The 19,157-nt window shown below is 41.3% G+C and overlaps 1 protein-coding gene across 1 annotated transcript; it reads left to right on the top strand.

Moving 5' to 3' along the window:
• Window positions 1-5,960: 5,960 nt before the first annotated feature.
• LOC118078080 (vomeronasal type-2 receptor 26-like) lies at window positions 5,961-14,732 on the top strand. Its single transcript, XM_088654852.1, has 6 exons — window positions 5,961-6,178; window positions 8,656-8,947; window positions 9,659-10,516; window positions 10,962-11,189; window positions 12,086-12,212; window positions 13,834-14,732. The coding sequence occupies exons 1-6, from the start codon at window positions 5,961-5,963 to the stop codon at window positions 14,730-14,732; spliced, it is 2,622 nt and encodes an 873-aa protein (XP_088510978.1).
• The last annotated feature ends 4,425 nt before the right edge of the window (window positions 14,733-19,157 follow it).

Genomic DNA, 19,157 nt, shown 5'->3' with positions numbered 1-19,157 from the left:
TGATACTCTTTGATTTTTCTCTTGTGCTGTCATTATGTAGGAACAGTGTAGGATTTAGGGAAGGGCTATAACTCAGGAGAAATCTGCTTGGCATGTATGGTTTATTGCCTGTCACCTCCTGGTAGGGCTGTGAAAGTCCCCTATCAGAAAACCAAGTTTGCAGATGACACCAAATTGGGAGGGGTGGCTAATACCCCAGAGGACAGGATCACACTTCAAAATGACCTTAACAGATTAGACAACTGGGCCAAAGCAAACAAAATGAATTTTAACAAAGAGAAATGTAAAGTACTACACTTGGGCCAAAAAAATGAAAGGCACAAATACAGGATGGGAGACACCTGGCTTGAGAGCAGTACATGTGAAAAGGATCTAGGAGTCTTGGTAGACCACAAACTTGACATGAGTCAACAGTGTGATGCAGCAGCTAAAAAAGCCAATGCAATTCTGGGCTGGATCAATAGGAGTATAGCATCTAGATCAAGGGAAGTAATAGTACGACTGTCTTCTGCTCTGGTCAGACTTCACCTGGAGTACTGTGTCCAGTTCTGGGCACCACAGTTCAAGAAGGATACTGACAAGCTGGAACGTGTCCAGAAGAGGGCAACCAAAATGGTCAAAGGCCTGGAAATGATGCCTTATGAGGAACGGCTTAGGGAGCTGGGTATGTTTAGCCTGGAGAAGAGAAGGTTAAGGGGTGATATGATAGCCATGTTCAAATATATAAAAGGATGTCATATAGAGGAGGGAGAAAGGTTGTTTTCTGCTGCTCCAGAGAAGTGGACACAGAGCAATGGATTCAAACTACAAGAAAAAAGATTCCACCTCAACATTAGGAAGAACTTCCTGACAGTAAGAGCTGTTTGGCAGTGGAATTTGCTACCAAGGAGTGTGGTGGAGTCTCCTTCTTTGGAGGTCTTTAAGCAGAGGCTTGACAGGCATATGGCAAGAATGCTTTGATGGTGTTTCCTGCTTGGCAGGGGGTTGGACTGGAGGGCCCTTGTGGTCTCTTCTAACTCTATGATTCTATGATTCTTTGATTCTACAACCTGGAGAATCACTGCCAGCCAGTGTAAAAAATACCAAACTAGATGGAACAATGGTTTGGCTCAGTGTGTCCCCAGTAACGAAGGTATTTTTTATTACCCTAAACACACACACTCACAAATGTTTAAAGACCAACATGCTCCCCATAGTTTCTGTTGCTCATCCAAGTACCCCTTAGCCACCTCATTAACTGCCAGGGAGAATTCGGAGAAGCAAGTGACAGAAGAGGCAGAGCAGGGGCTCAGGGATGCTGTGGAGCCCTTAAACCGCCCAGAGACAGAGGATGCGGAAGAGCGGGTGGAGATTAGCCACGAGGAGGAAGGGCTCAGGGATGCTGCAGAGCCCTTCAACCACCCAGAGGTCTGGGAAGGGAGCTCAGACTCTGGAAGAGAGGGGGCTTTCAAATCAGCACAGACAAGGAGGGAAATGAAATGTAAGGGGCAAAGACATCTCGCGCGATTCCCCCGCCTTCTTTGCTGGTGTGGGAATCGAAGGAAGCCACTCCCTGAATCTGACTCAACGGGTTTGGACACATAATTCTGAACTGTAGCTTTTTTTGTACATATGTAATAAAGACTGTAAATATCAAACTGACTGTGCTGGGGTGTTAATGCGAAGTGGAAACACCACATTTACACTCCCTCAGGTAGCTGTCACCACCCCTGAGTCCTTTGATGGATTCTGTTCATTTGAATGAGCCATTTGGGGATGTGACACAGTGTTCTATGACCTTGGAGAAAAAGGCAGATGTTTGTTTATCTACTTTTCTTTAGTCTGGCGAAGCAAAATTGCTTCATCCATTCTTCGTAGATGAAAAATGGGTTGTTGGTTGGTTTTTTTTAGATTTGGAGGCTGTTGTGACCAGGAGCTTTAAAAATTCACAAGAGGTTCGGAAGATCAGCCCAGGAACTGATAAGGCATTCCATTTTCTCCACAAGTTTAAAATGGGATGGATGTGAAATGACATTGTGAGCGATGGTAGCCACCAGTCATGAATTGGAGCATAGTTTTTATATGGTCCGAGCCCTGCTGAGTTTCAGCTGCCTGAGACATGTGCTAATACTCTATGTGATGCACAAGCATCTTTCATGAATAAAACGTGGGTCTCTTGGTTTATGTTCAGTGGTTATGTTATGTTCTTTCTGGCCCATATTCTTTAGTCCAAAATGAAAGGAAAAACAGTCAAGACTTGCTTGCTATGCTTTTGCAGTCCCTGGAGGGCAAAAGAACGATTCACAGGAGAGGATAACAGATAACCTTCAACTCAAGGTTCATAAGTATCGCCCTCCAGAAATTGGTTTGAAACCTACTGCAGAACTTGCCATGCCTCTGAGTAATCTAATCTATACCTGTCCTTCTAATCCACATAGATGGATTTAAGAGTTAGGGTTTCAAACCAATTTTAGTTTTTGACATATTGAAGACAGCAGTATGTTTGCTTAACCCATACTACAGTTTCTGGATGATTTTTTGCTGTCAATATTTGCATATTTATTTAATTTATTAATCATTTTCCATTTAACATCTCAAAGTGATTAACCATACAAAGCAGCAATCTACAATAAAGCACTAACAATAGTAGCATCAACAAGAAATATATATATATATATATATATATATATATATATATATATATATATATATATATAAAAACAATTTCAGTAAGAAGCTCCAATTTAAGTGATTGCTGAAGCAGGAAGGTCTTTAGTAAGTTCAAAAAAACCACATTATAGATGGTGTCTGTCTAATACGGGAATAACTTTCAAAGGGTAGGCACTGCCACAGGAAAGTTTTGGTTCCTACATTGTAGAGAATGGACCTCTTGATGAGATGGGATCTGCAGGAAAGCCTCACCTGCATAGTGTAGTGATTAACTGGGTATATAAGGAGTGAGATAATGTTTGAGGTATTGTGATCTCCAGCTGTATCAGTATTTGAGCTCCAAAACCAGTGCCTTACTGGCAACCAGAGCAATTCTTTCAGATTCTGCACCCATGAGCAGTCAAACTACTGTACATAATGCATTAGTTGCAACTTCTAGGTCAACCTTCTAGCAGATAAAATATGAACTTATGAATAGACATTTGGGTTTATTTACCTCATAAAAGAAGGAAATAAATACCTTTTTAAATGCCAGACAAAGATGCACGTAATCATCTCCTAGTCCCCTGGTATCCCCTTCTTTCTGAACACAGAATATTTTGTAAGAGCCTTAGTCACTGTGCTACTCATCTTCCATTTCTTGGCTACAATAATATACAGCTGTGTCAGCTGCTGCCACAGAGTTTAGCTCAAGAAACACCTCATTCTTGGAGGTTTTTTAAAAGGGAGGTTTCTAAAAAGGGAGCCATTCCCAACAACAACAACAACAACAACAACAACAACTTCTCAACCTTTCTGTAAATCATTTATATCCCCAAATCTAATTCAAGTTGGATTCAGCTTACTTAAATCATGGCAGGAAAGTATGCGGAAAAGTATCCCATACTTTTAAAGTATCCCACACTTTTAAAATCCTCCTGAGACAGAAATATATGGCAGTTCTAGAGTCATATCAGCATGAGATTTTGTACACATTTTTGAAACTCCCTGTATATGTGAAGGTTGTTGGTGCATATACATTTATATATTTGCACTTCACTGTGGTTTACCTTTTCATTGTTTTGATACCATAGGAAGTGGCAGCAACAGCCACAAATAAAATAAAGCAAGAATATGCTTGTAGTGTGTAGTTTTGCAAATCTTTTGATGATGATAAAATGATGATGATATAATATCTGTATAATAAGAGTGGCTGTGGAAACCCAACCAGATGGGTGGGGTATAATTATAATTATTATAATAAATAAAATAATATAAAATAAAATAAAAGTACCCCACCCATCTGACTGGGTTGCCCTAGCTACTCTGAAAGCACTCATAGATCTGAAAGCCCTTGGTTGAAACAAATAAACAAATAAAATGCTCCAAAAAAGATACTCCCTAAAAAGAGAGAGAGAACCCCCTATGCCCATCGTATGGGAAGCCTTTACAAAGGAAAAGAATAATACAGCTCTCTCTCTACTTGTGTTTCTTATCAAGTGGTAATCAGAGGTATAGTGCTCTGACATTGGAGGCAGGGCCGTCTCTAGGCCCGGGCTGGGTGGCGCAAGGCACCAGGGCGCCTGACCACCAGTGGCGTGGAAGGGGCGTCGAACGGCTGGTGTCTGGGAGCAGCTGCTGCTGGCAGCCCCCCCCCCCTGCTGCCACTCTAGGCAGGAGACTTGCTGATTCTGCTTCATGGAGGAAACTCAATGGCCGTGCGCCACCGCCACGTCCCGGAGCGGCCGCTGGAGGGAGGCGCCAAGGAGGGGCCGGTCCAGGGCAGGAGGCCGAGCAGCCCCCTCTGCGCCCAGGCCAGCAAGGTGGTGTGCGCCATCCAGGCTCCGCCATCCTCCGTCTCCACCCTTCAGCCGCGCGCTACTGCCACCATGGGGGGGCACCGGAGGATTCTTGAATCACGGCGCTGGATACCCTTAAGATGTTACTGATTGGAGGGAGAACATATTGTAGCTAATAGTCTTTGCTAGTCCTATTCTCCACTTCAATGCCTGTTATAAGACAGTGTATTCCATGGCACACGTCTGTCCACCAGACGCCTAAATACTTGTAGTATCTGTTTCCTGAGGTGGCCTAACTCTTCCCAATGGTAGGGCTGGTGCTGACCATACCACCCTGGCCCTGACTGACAGCATGATATTTTCGCAACATGAGCCTTAGTGACACTCACTACTCTCATGTGTAAAAATGTTTGAACATGGTAGAGGGTGGAGAATTCATACATTACAATCCTTCTGCTCTTAAAAGAACTGTCACTGAGGAACATAAGTGAAAAGTGTTCTCCCAAAATGGAAAATTCACATTAGTATTCTAGACGGGAACTACTCAGTGGGAGAGATCAGATTCCATGCATACTCAAGCAAGATACCTAATATCCATATATAACATCAACACAAATGAGCCATGTGTAAATTCATAATTGACTTCCTCAGCCATGTTGGTGGGGATCCCAACAACGAGCTCCCCTTAGGCACTTGCTATCTTATCATCTTATCAATGATAGTGAGAGGACAATTGTAGAATTACATTGTAAGTCATAGAGTTCATCTCCTTTCCTAGCATCAGAATAAAGAAGGAATGAGACACTTTTCTACAACTCCCATATCCCCTCATCATTGACCATGTTGACTAGGGGCTGGTGGATACTGAAATTCAAAATCTCCTGGGTGCAGGGGCTCTTAATGTTATTTGCTCATTGTTGCCATCAGAACCAAAATGCCACTTTATGTCCTACTAAGCAGAAAAATAGGGGAAATGTAACTTGCTTAACCCCACATCAGGAATAATTATCTCCTCTGCAATTATCTGAATCATTGTTATTGCTTCTCCTCATCAAAGCTCCAACAGCTTTGCAGAATAATGACACACCACAAGCAAAAGAGAAACTGGTTAAAATCCATTGACTTCTGCCATTCAGAGCTGGGATCAGGGACAATAATCAGACAGGTGGGGCTCTGTTCATTTCATTGGAGAGTCTTCAAAAAGTGTACCTTAGTTGTCATACAATACATGTTCTATAATACTGTTTGAGTTCATAGAATCATAGAATCATAGAGTTGGAAGAGACCACAAGGGCCATCCAGTCCAACCCCCTGCCAAGCAGGAAGCGCCATCAAAGCATTCCTGACATATGCCTGTCAAGCCTATGCTTAAAGACCTCCAAAGAGTTTAGGCTAATACACTTTCTCTTTAGCATGCTTATCAGCAGAGTTGGCTGTTTTCCAGTTTAGCTTGTTTCATTTAGGTTGGTGGCAATGACAGACCACCTGCTAAGCACAGCAACCTCTGCATCTACTGAGAAGCTCTGCCACCAGATGTTGTTTGTGGTGCTGTTGCTGCTTCATTTGCCGCACATGGCGTGCAAAGCAGAAGCTACCAGGTGCCCTGTAAATGATCCCGTATCTCTTCCTCACGAGTGGTATCAGCCTGGGAACCTCCTCATTGGTGGAGTTGCTTCTCAGATCATGTACCTTTTCCCCCAACTTTCCTTCGACAATCACCCATCTCAGGAGCTGGGCTTGGATACTCCAATGTAAGGAATACTTCTTCTTCTCTTTTCTTCCTATGCCATGTGAGCTGGGGGGGGGGCATTTTTAATACGAGAATTTTCAGAGATTGTATGCAAACTGAGGTCTGTGCTCCTTAGGGTGATGACTTTTTTACAACCTCATTTCTCTGTATCATAATTTGATGAGCTTTCATTAAAGATTAGATAAAATCTTACTTTCAAAGGGATTTGGTAAAAAAAAAAAAAACCTCATGCACAAAATGATTTTAAAAATTTTATTTATCAGTTTTTTGACCATTTTTGAAGTCACTGTAAGCAGATATAAAATTGAACCCAAGCTTTAAAGTCACATATATACAACATTATATAGGGTCATCAAACACACAAGGAAGCTTTTTTTAGCTGCGGTAACAGTATAGACGCCGCTAGAGGACGATGTTTTGCTACCTCTCCTGTAGGTTCTCTTCCCAGCATGGCCGGCAGGGTCTGCTGGCTGAGTTTTGAGGTCCCAAAAAGGGGATTTTACCTTGTGCAGGTGTGACATTTGTATACCCTATGTTGCTAAGAACACTCCCCATTGTGGAATGTGGTCTTGTGTCCAAATTTGATACGAAATATATATATATATAGAATTGTTAATAAAATTTTATGAAATGGTAAAACGGCATACAAAAAAATTAAAAACGGTTTGTGCGTAACCTTTTTAAGTATTTCAATGGAATATACATCATTTTAGTCATTAATAGGCCAAAGTTCATCCATTTGAGCTACAGGAAATAATTTTTGAGGGGGGAAAATGAAAAAGTCATCACCCTAGTGCACGTTTCTCAGCTACTAGTGATTTTGTGAGTCTTACACTCTTTAACTCATTTAAAACATGCCTAGACTTCCTCCTCATAATCAAATAGGTATTATTTTTGAGGGAAGGTGGGATTCAGGATGCAGTTCTTCACTCACTTATCTGAGATAAATACCACTGGACTCAGCGAGCTTTACTTCTACAGAACTGCACTGTTGAGTGTTTTCATAAATCGTACTGAATCTGCCTGCAGCCAGATAAGACTTTAAAGCGGCCCAATAACATTTTAGTTTGTTTGAGAAATTAAAGGCAATGAGAAGAACTTGAAAGCTCATTTCTAGAGGAGTTTGCATTACATGTTAATATGGGGAAAACATATGAGTGAGATACCAAATGTGTAAAAGAGATCCTTATTATAAACGATGGGCAGACATGCAGGCATGATTAGAATTCACAAGGAAGCAAATCCATATGAAGTCTTAAAGGGCTGTGAAGGGTAGGCGCCACGAGGAGGTGGCAGGACATTGGCCAATGTGGAGGGCGTAGAGAAAAGTTGGTGGAAATTATTCTTGCCAATGAAAAAGGCAATATTAATGGAGTCCAAGTTTTTCAACAAAATAGACTAGTCTAGGGGAACCCAAACTAAGGCCCGGGGGCCGGGTGCGGCCCAATCGCCTTCTAAATCCGGCCCGCGGACGGTCCAGGAATCAGCATGTTTTTACATGAGTAGAATGAGTCCTTTTTATTTAAAATGCATCTCTGGGTTATTTGTGGGGCCTGCCTGGTGTTTTTACATGAGTAGAATGTGTCCTTTTATTTAAAATGCATCTCTGGGTTATTTGTGGGGCATAGGAATTTGTTCATTTTTTTTTTCAAAATATAGTCCAGCCCCCCTCAAGGTCTGAGGGACAGTGGACCGGCCCCCTGCTGAAAAAGTTTGCTGACCCCTGGACTAGTCAGTGAAGCTTAGTGAAAGACACTAGCTAATATTAGGACAAATACTATGACTGGCCATAGTTCTTTTTATCATTATGAAAAAGGAAGATATCTCCAAAATCAAATACCTAAAATGACATGAACAAATGACTTGATAGATTAATAGAAATAAAAATAAGGCTACAATAAACTTTTTAAAAACAACAACAACGATTATTTACCCAGGCCCCTTTGCATTAGAGCTTTATCCTGTTCAATCACTAACTACATTTATTGCATTTTATATTGTCATTTCTGTAAACTGCTTTGTGATTGTTTTGCCAGAAATGTTAGCGATTGCATATATTTTATAAATAAATAAATGAATATTTAATAAAAGACCCGAATAAGTAATAAACATACAAGCAGTCAAAACTGGGCAAATTAACAAGTCAAATAAAGGCATGGATCTAGATTTCATTACTTATTGGGTCCTATATATGACACTTTAATTAATCCCCCCCCCATTGCCCATTAATGAAAATGGGTACAAATGGATGTTCTTTTCTGCTTCGCTCTCTCCACTGATACAATTCTGTGGTTTATTCTCTTCACTTACTCACTGATCACACTTTCTGCTTCTTGGCAGTTCCTATCTGTGGTGATTTGCTCTCTAACATTATAACAATGATATAATTTAATGAGTTGATTAAAAAAATAGTTTGCATTAATTTTAATGGACCAGCATTGTAATCTCCATGGAAATATCATGTAACTCTCTTTGCAGTGTAGTGACAAAGTTCTACCAGCATGTCCTGGCCTTGGCATTTGCTGTAAATGAGATCAACAGAAACATGAAAATCTTGCCAAACATCACACTGGGTTTCCACATCTGTGACAGCTACTACGATGCAAGGATGACCTATCGAACCACTCTGGACCTGCTCTTCAAAGTTCATAAATTTATCCCAAACTATGAATGCCAATCCCAAAAAAATCTTATAGCTGTCGTAGGGGGCCTGAGCTCTGATATCTCTTTCCATATGGCAAACATTTTAAACCTCTACAAGATTCCACAGGTAAGAATTGTGTGTAGATAAATGGGGATGTTCACAAACCATTACTAAGTGTGAACTAGGTGGATTTGCATTAAGACAGTAGTGTTGCAGTTCAGAAAGACAGGTAGTTATGATTGATTTATTAAGAAAATATTTTGGGATGTTTTAAAAAACAAAATCCAAATTTATCCAAGACAGGTGGTAGGGAAAGGGATCATGAGGTATAGACTAGGGTAAATTGTATTATGTCCTCCTGGAGAGTTCTTGTCTTGACTTCTAATATTAACCTGCATATTTAAATCATGCTTTTGTCAACCTCGCCCAATAGTCATTGCTTGAAAATACATTCACATATACAGTCATACCTCGGTTTAAGTATGCCTCGGTTTGAGTATTTTCAGTTTAAGTACTCCGCGGACCTGTCTGGAACGGATTAATCCACTTTCGATTACTTTCAATGGGAAAGTTCGCTTCAGGTTAAGTACTCTTCAGGTTAAGTACAGACTTCCGGAACCAATTACACTCATACCTCGGGTTAAGTACGCTTCAGGTTGAGCACTCCGCGGACCCATCTGGAACGGATTAATCCACTTTCCATTACTTTCAATAGGAAAGTTCGCTTCAGGTTAAGTACAGACTTCCGGAACCAATTGTGTTTGTAAACCGAGGTACCAATGTACTAAAGAATTCCTACTAACCCATCCCTAAAATATTTGTGCATTTCTTTTTCAGCTTACCTATGGGTCCTTTGCCCCAGAAAGTACCGGAACAAGGCAGGTTGCTTCATTTTACCGCATGGCCCCCAATGAAGCCGGCCAGTATATGGGGATTATCCGTGTGCTACAGAGTTTTAGATGGACATGGGTTGGCCTCCTTGCTGTGGGCGATGACAGCGGAGACCATTTCTTGCAGACGATGGAGCCACTGCTTTCTCAGAATGGCATCTGTTCAGCCTTCACCCAAAGAATCCCCAACCAAGGTCGCTTCCTTTCCCTTGATGAACTGATTGATATGACCTCCGAAATTTATTTGCCTTTTTTGGATAGCAAGGTCAGAACATTTGTTGTCTATGGAGAAAGTATGATCATTCTGTGGTTAAGTGCCTTAGTGGCTCTGGAAGATCCTGGATATAGGGAAAACACATACATTGGAAAGGTGTGGATTATGACAACCCAGATTGATTTTGCAGTAACAGGCCAAATAACACGTAGTAATTTTCAAATATTCCAGGGCAGTATTTCCTTCACAATTCACTCAAATCAATGTCTGGGGTTCCGGGGATATATTCGAAATATACAGCCTTGCAAGACACAAGATAATGGTTTTTCCCGAGCCTTCTGGCAGCAAGCCTTTGACTGTTCATTGCCAAACCCCAGTGTGCCAATGGATGTGGATGGCATATGTACTGGAGAGGAAAAGGTGGAGAATCTCCCTGAGTCTGTCTTTGAAATGCAGATGACTGGCCACAGCTACAGCATTTATAATGCAGTCTATGCAGTGGCGCATGCTTTGCACAGCATGGGCTCATCCAGGTCCAATCTCAGAGCGATGGCACAGGGGGAAAGGCTTCAAGATATTCAGACTTGGCAGGTAGTCTTAACTACAAAATGTCTATTGCTGTGAATATATTAATGCAAATTGAAACAACTGTATCATCCACTGGTAAATTTGGTACACTTGGTTGTATTCAAGTCAAACTAAGCTCTACACAGAGCTGACTCCTTAAAATTAATGAATGTAAGTTTCTCATGTCACGTAATCTCAATGAGTTGTCTCTGAATATGACTAACACTGGATACAACTTCTCAACTACAAAGAAGTTGGAGTGACGGTGTGTGTTTTGGGGGAACCTTATTTCCCCATATATGTGAAGCCTGAAAAAGGTAAGTTGTATTTTTCTAGTCTTCTACCACTACTAGATATGAGAATTTCCCTAAGATTGTTTTGTTTTGTTTGTTTGTTTTTGAGAATGGTTTGTAAATCTTGGCATGGAAACAGTTGAGTTCCCCGTGTGTCTTTTTCCTTTTTCCATTAGATCCACTCATTTCTCCAAGGCATTTCATTTAACAACTCAGCTGGAGAAACGGTGTCCTTGACTAATCATAGGGAGATGGGAGGTGGATTTGACATTGTGAACATGATCACGTTTCCGAACATCTCCTTCCTTAGGGTGAAAATTGGAATGGTTTATCCCAAGGCTTCAGAAGGAAAAGAAATTGCTCTCAATGCAGATATAATTGTGTGGCATGAAAGTTTCAATCAGGTCTGAATTCTATAATATTTGTTGGTGCTGCTACCTTTTCTGAATGGGTGATCTGGGACTGGAAATGTAATTTGCTGCATTCTGTCAGCGTCAGTCTGTTGCAGAGATGGGGGAATCTTTGGTTCTCTAGTAGTTGCTGTCCTTCAACTCCCATCTTCCCTGACAGAGATGTAGACTATGGCTGATTAAAGCTGTAATTCAACAACATCTGGAAGGCTACTGGTTCCTCTTACTTGGTCTACTGTAATGAACGTAAATCACATATGTAACATTCAAGTGTTAGGTTTATATATTCCTCATAACAGGTGAAAACAATTTAAAGTTTTCTGTGCAAAAAGGCAGATTCTTACCAGGATAGCAAAATCAACTTTGATCAGTAGTAGGACTGTATGGCACTCTTTGATCACCCCATTTGGGAGTTTGCAAGCTTCTTATAGACATCTGGTTGGCTACCATGAGAACAGGAAACTGGACTAGATGGGCCTTTAGATTGATTCAGCAAGGCTCCTTTCCCCTGCTCTGGTACCCACAATTTTCCTCCATTAAAAAGAATCTCTGCCATTATCAGAAAATATTCTGTTTGAACATGTCCTGCATAATGCCATTTCTCTAAAACTTTTATTTATTTATTATATTTCATAAAAGTCATACACCTCTTGATTATATATATAAAAAAGTGGTTTACAAAAGACAAAACAGTAAAATCAAGGGCAGAGGGGGGGAATACAACCCTACTTTAAAACATACAAAAGTTAAAATACTAAAACAGATTATAGTTCAATCTTGGTACAGTTACACCAATATGAGCAATTGTTTCTTCGTAGATCATCTGTTGAACAGCACCAACAACAGATTAAATTTCACTTTTCCTTTAACAATTTCATGTTTATGGTTAGGTTTGTCCGCTTTCCGTGTGTAATGAGTACTGCAATGCTGGGTATCAGAAGAAAAAGAAGGAAGGCGAGAAGTTCTGCTGCTATGACTGTGTTCCATGCCCAGAAGGCAAGATTTCCAACCGAAAGGGTAGGTGACACAATGCAATGGATACTCCATTACAGAACAAAACCAGGAGACCCGTTAAGAAGTATTAACTCTTGTAGCATAAATGTATCTTTATGATGGAAAATCTAGGGAATGGGGTCTCTTTAAACACAATATTTTTTTAATGGAGTTTATCCATGCATTCATCTACAAGTCAGCAAGTGATATCAAAGGTGGGAGACATTTTCAGGCTAAGAATCATTTTAGAGAGCTGTTGAATACTATATTCAGTAGCACGTGGGACTAGACTGAAATGGCGCTAGTGGTCAGACACACAACCCTATTTTCCATAGGCATATATTCAGTAGTGGCTGGTGAGATGGAGCTAATCTGAGACACTACACTGGACCAAACTCATCAGGGTTTGCCCCTCACCTCCACATCTCAGTTAGAGACAGTGATCTGTTGTGTTGGTGCGCTAGGAGAACAATAGTGTCCCACCTACACTGCCTCACTGATCTCTACTACATTTGCGTGCCGGGGTACCAAGACATCCCCCCAATAACTCACACTTCACACAATATTTTAAGTTTAAGGTTTTTGGCATTAATTTGGCCACAACTTTATTTAAATACAACTGAACGTGAGTGGTTGCTTAGGCATTGGTTCTTCCCATCTGTCCCCCGCCTGGGACAGATCTGACTCCCACTAGCCTAGTAGGGGAGCCAGTAGGTAAGCTCCCTTACTAGGAGAGATTGGGGCAGGGGCCACGCCCTTGACCTCATCCCTCAGATGATCCCCGAGGCTCATGCCTGGCCCTGGCCCCTAACGGGGATAAACGGACAAACATGTAGAGCCCCAGGATTCCTTTAGAGGAATACCCCTAAAGGCAGCAGCAACCATGAGGGGCAGGCCCAGCCAAAATCCGTACCCCTCCACCATCCAATTTGAACCAATGCCTAACCGCCAACATTACAAGTTGTGACTTATTACAGCGTAGTAGGCAAAAACCACCTGGCACCAGCCAATCAGCCAAGTGGCAAAATTCCTACCAAGCCCCTGATCCAAAACAGGCGACCCCATGAGAGGCACAGCAAGGTCAATGCAAGAGCACCTAAAATTAGAGGAGGGCAGGCGTGAGATTTGTTGCGAGCAGCAAAAGTGGAACTGAGAGCTGCTCACTAAGCATATGTAGGGTTAAGGCTGTCAATCATTTGCTACATGCAAATTTCCCCAGCAACAGCACACCCACCAATCACACATGTGGCCATCCAAACTGACCCGCCTCTCCAACCCTGGGATGTCTTGTTAAACCTTCCGCAACCCATGTTCTCCTCTAGGGGGAGAACCTGCTTTATGTAACAGTGCCAGAAGTGGTTTAGTCATGCTGGCCACATGATCTGGGAAGCTGTCTGTGGACAAACGCCTGCTCCCTTGGCCTGAATGTGAGATCAGTGCTGCAACCCCATAGTTGCCTTTGACTGGGCGTAGCCATCCAGGGTCCTTTACCATTTTTACCTACATTTATGTAACTGATAGTAACTCAATTCCAGCTCTTCTTTCCATTTATTTCCAATTGCTTTTTAATCAACAAATGCCCCCTTTATCTTAACTGAAATATGACACCGCTCTCTTTATTTCTCTCTTTCATATATTGACCTAGACATGAATGACTGCCTCGAGTGCCCAGAGGATCAATACCCTAGCAAGGACAGAGATGGGTGTATTGCCAAAATGATAACTTTCCTGTCTTATGAAGAACCTTTAGGGATTGGCTTAGTCTTGGTTGCAGTTATCTTTTCCATAAGCACAGCACTGGTGCTAGTAATCTTTGTTAAACACAAAGATACCCCCATTGTCAAAGCAAACAACCGGGACCTCACATTTATTCTACTCATTTCTCTCCTCCTCTGTTTCCTCTGTTCATTGCAATTTCTTGGACAACCAAGGAAGGTGACTTGTGCTCTCCGTCAATCTGCATTTGGTATCATTTTCTCTGTGGCTGTGTCTTGTGTGTTGGCGAAAACCATCACTGTGGTTTTAGCTTTTCAGGCCACCAGGCCAGGTTCCAGCATAAGAAAGTGGGTAGGGAAAAGACTGAACAACTCCATTGTCCTTTCCTCCTCCTTTATTGAAGCTAGTATTTGTATGGTGTGGTTAGGAACCTCTCCTCCTTTTCCAGATTTCGACATGCATTCACTCAGTGGAGAAATTGTAGCAGAATGCAATGAAGGCTCTGTCACCTTGTTTTATCTTGTCCTGAGCTACATAGGTCTCCTGGCCATCATCAGCTTCACCGTGGCGTTCCTGGCCAGGAAGTTGCCAGATACTTTTAATGAAGCCAAGTTCATCACCTTCAGCATGCTGGTGTTTTGCAGTGTTTGGTTGTCCTTTGTCCCAGCATATGTGAGCACCAAGGGGAAATATATGGTGGCTGTGGAGATCTTCTCCATTTTGGCCTCCAGTGCTGGACTACTGGGTTGTATCTTTGCCCCCAAATGCTACATCATTATTCTGAGGCCTGAGCTGAACTGTAGGGAACATATCACAAAAAGACTGTAAGAATCTAAAGATGGTGTGGAACACCCTCCAATGTGTTACCCTCCCTGCTGTATCACTGCTGACAAGGACCCAGCAACATGTACATAGGAGTAGAAATGGCAGAAGACTTCAGTTTAGTTTGCATTGATTATTTATTTAATAAAATGTATAAGTGGCTCAATTGTAAATAATAATAATAATCCTCAAAGAGGTTTACAAAGAGGTTTTTTTTTTTAAAAAAACTATTTAACATTTAAAGGTGAACCAGCATAATACAGTGGTACCTTGGGTTACAAACACCTTGTGTTACAAACACCTCGGGTTACAGACTCCGCTAACCTGGAAGTAGTACCTTGGGTTAAGAAGTTTACCTCAGGATGAGAACAGAAATTGTGTCCTAGTGGCACAGTGGCAGCAGGAGGCCCCATTAGTTAAAGTGGTATCACAGGTGAAGAATGGTTTCAGGTTAAGAACGGACCTCCGGAACGAATTAAGTTTGTAACCAGAGGTATGTGATCAAAAACAGACATCCTTCAAAATTTGCACTTCTTCCAAGTGCATATAATAGTGAAAATAACATGAAAACATGCATTATATTAGGGGAAATTACTTTTCAATAATACGTATATTAGGATAAATTCACAATAAAATAATAATGGATTTCCATGGGGAGGTGTGTGTGTGTGTGTGTGTGTGTGTGTGTGTGTGTGTGTGTGTCTATGTAATAATCACATTTCAACTGATGTGGAAATGTGTAGAAACTGAGCTAAATGACAAATATGACTGTGCCGTGAGCCCTATGCAGCTAGTGCTGAGAGTGAAAGAGTTAATTGTTTAACCAATAATAACCCAGGGGGCGGAGTCAGTTATGTAGCAGGGCCCCAAATGACCCCAATTAAGGTGATAATGTAAATCCCTATAAATCCTGGAATATGCTTATAATAGTGAATTATGGTAACCTGTTGCTTTAAGAAACTGATGATTTAGCAAGATGCCGTTCTTTTACCAGAACAGAAGGTCAGCTAACACGCAAATCACAAAGATATAATTCATAAGCTAGAACACAAATTGTTATATAGTACATGTAACACAGGTTCCCAACACGCATACTATCTCACAATGTAACATCTTATTGAGAATCAGAGGCCTAGCTAGCAATCCTTGGCCTAGTTAGCAATGCTTATTGCGCATGCGTATTAGATTAGGTAATGATATACGTATTAAATATGAAATGCGATCATGATGAATATTAAAATATTAAATGATGTAATGCTCTATGTGATTGGTTAAATCAAAATCCTTTGTCTGAAATGTTATAAATTCCTGCCCGACCTTTGGGCGGAGTTGCAGTTTTGCGAAAAGATTCGACTGTAACCTTATTGCTTTGCAATAAACAAAATGGACTCCTAATTCCTCTTGTCTCTGGGTTTTATTGGCTAATGCAGAAGATAATCCATTTTTTGGCTTACAAGAGTTAGGCTATAAAACAAGCCGGGGGGGGGGATTCAGGGTTAGTTCAGTTGAGAGTTCAGTTGGGGAGTTGAACTGAGGGGTTGAGTTGAGACGAGGAAGTCTGTGGGTTGGTTAGAGTGTGTGAGATAAAACAAATCTGAGTCAGAAACAGTTAGCATCTGAGAGGAACAGCAACCTATGAGTTTTAAGTGGAAACTGGGAGGAGGTTGATTTGGATTGTGAACAAGAGTGAGGGAATTATAGGAAGGTATAGGCCGGTAGATGAACCAAGTTAATATATTGTCTGAGCACCATTTAAGAAACCATACGCTTGTTCTCTGTACAAAATAAACTGAAGTTTATGTTCACTTTCAAACTCTGACGGGACTCAGTGATTACCAGGAAGTGCCTGGTTGGTGGCAGCGGGATACCAGTGGTGGCACAGGGGTCAATCGACCGTAAAATGTCCGAGGACCTTGTGTGATCGCAACAATGACAATCTCCACTTAGGAATAAAGCACATCTACCTGTGTGGGACTTGTGGGTTAATAAGTATACATAGGGTCAGCACATGAAAATGTCTCTCCGATAGGCTGGCTGTGATAGAGCCTGTTCTTATAATCTTTATAATAATTTTGTGTTGTCCATTGGGCCCACAAGAGATGGTGCAAGGCCATCAAAGTGAGCTTTAGCTCCAAACTATACTATGAACAGGCTGCTCTACCTGTTGCACCACACTGCTGCCTTTTTCCTTTGAGCAAGGTGTTTCTCTCTTTTGTGCCAAAATTGAAGAGAGACTATGCACCTCCATTTTAGCCCTAATATACATTATAGGAGCTACATCTTTTAAAAAAAGTGTTGGACTCAGGATTGCAAATATAGATTATTGCCTTTCAATATTAATTGGTTCTGCTTTCTTCAAAGTAAGGCAAACATAAAGAAACAAACGAGGAAGTCTTTTCTTCTTCTTTGCAATGAAACGTACCAATCATTCAGTGCCCCAAACTCTGAAGAAATCATTATTGTCTCCTGCATTTATTCAGATCACTATAATTGCAATCAGGGGAAATCTCCAGAGGTTTCATGCTAGGCTGCAGAAAAGAAAAGAAAAAAAATAACTAAGCCTGGAAAGGCATTAAAAACACCACTGATGTAGTGCCATCTGGGACTTGGGCAAGACGCAGGTTGAGCTCTGACAGTCTGGCAGCTCCCCTTTACTCATGTTATCAGACAGAAACTAAAGAAGCGTGCAAGAAAAGTCAGCTAATATTCAAGGCAGACATTTCTTTGTAACTGTTGGTGCTAAAGGAAAGATGAGATGTTTCACTTTAAATAGTGTGCAGAATTCTTCCTTCCACCCTCTCACCACCCTGGTAATTTCCAGTCTGAGAAGCCAGAGGAGCGATGCTTCCATGTTTGCAGATACAATGTCTGCACAGTTTTATTTAATGTCCAGATCTCCAACTCCTTCCTAATTACGCTGGAGGTCCATGACTTCATTCAGAGTGATATAGCAGTTTTCTTTGGCTTGGACAAGCTGCTTGATGAAGCAGACTGACTTGATTCCATTTCCCCCTCAAAATGTGTCCTCCTAGTACGCGCAATCTATGTATAGAAAGAAACAGAAATATGTGGCTTTAAGCATTGTAAATTATATTTGGACTGAAGACTGCACTGCCTATTTGCTCCTGACATCAATTGCATGATTCATAGCAATCTAAATTACTTGAGAAAGAAATAGTCAGCAGTGAGATACACCAGTTGAAGAAATTATCAGCCATAGAACTCTTCTTCTCTTCACCCACATCATCACCCCGGAAATTTATTTGATAAGCCAGAGGAGCAGTGCTTTAATATTTATGGACCTGCTGTCTGCCCAGTTTTATTTTAATGTCCAGATTGCTGGCTCCTTCTGAATTTCTCTGGAGATTCAGAATTTCATGTGGAGATGGGCTTCTCCTAGATGGGCTACCTTCCCAGGCTGACGAGCCCCATCTACCCCTTGGAAGGTAGAAGAAGAAGTGAATTCATTGAATGCAGGGAACACACATTTTTTTTATATAACAATAAACATGTAATTTTGAATGCCTTCTGGATGAAAAACAGAGTTGTGCATTGAAGGAAGAACTTGCAGCAGAAGCAGAAAAAAGGGGAAGTTCTTCTTTTTGTACAGATGGCAGACTTGCTCTGTGTCACTGTGTCCCCTTGCACAGTAATACATGGCTGTGTCTGCAGATGTCAGGGAATTAAGCTGGAGATGATATGCATTCTTAGATGAATCAAGGGAGATGGAAATCCTGCTCTGGAAGGCTGAACCATATTCTGTAATCCATGTTGAACTGCTGTAATATCCCCTTCCTATCCATTGCAGACCTTTCCCTGGAGGCTGGCGGACCCAGTTCCAAGTATAGCCAGCAGTGGCATTTTCCTGCTACAATCAAGGACAAATAATACAACTGACCAGGTTTAAGGATAGAGAAGACAAAGAGAAATGTGGCTAAGGGCAACATCGTCTCCATGATGTTCTCTAAATTTCAAGTAGGAAACTTGGTATTTAAACAAATCTGTAATAGATTGATACATTTGCATATTCAATAACATTTTTGCATTTGGTTATAAAAAGGACTGCAGCCAATTGTAGTAGGATCCTAATCACATCTCTGCCCTTACTTTCCACACAATTTTGATTTCTAAAGCTCACACTGAGACTGCTCAGCAGATATTGTGGGGAACTCCATCAGCTCCTTGTGCATAAGATAAACTAGAACTAGCTTCTGGAATAATTAATTTAATTAACTAAGTTGGGACATTCTGACCTTTTGAACCAAGGCATAAAACTGTGGGATGGTGATGGTTGCACATACCAATATCATCAGCATTCAGGTTAATTTTGTAAGTGAAGCTCTTGGGTAGTTTCACTTGACCTGTGTTTATTTATTTAACACAAAAGCTCATACCAATGACAAACTTACTTAGTCTCTAAGGTGCTACTGG

This window comes from Zootoca vivipara, chromosome 12, assembly GCF_965207765.1.
Source record: "Zootoca vivipara chromosome 12, rZooViv2.hap1.1, whole genome shotgun sequence".
Lineage (NCBI taxonomy): Eukaryota > Metazoa > Chordata > Lepidosauria > Squamata > Lacertidae > Zootoca > Zootoca vivipara.
This window is presented reverse-complemented; position numbering and strand designations above follow the sequence as displayed.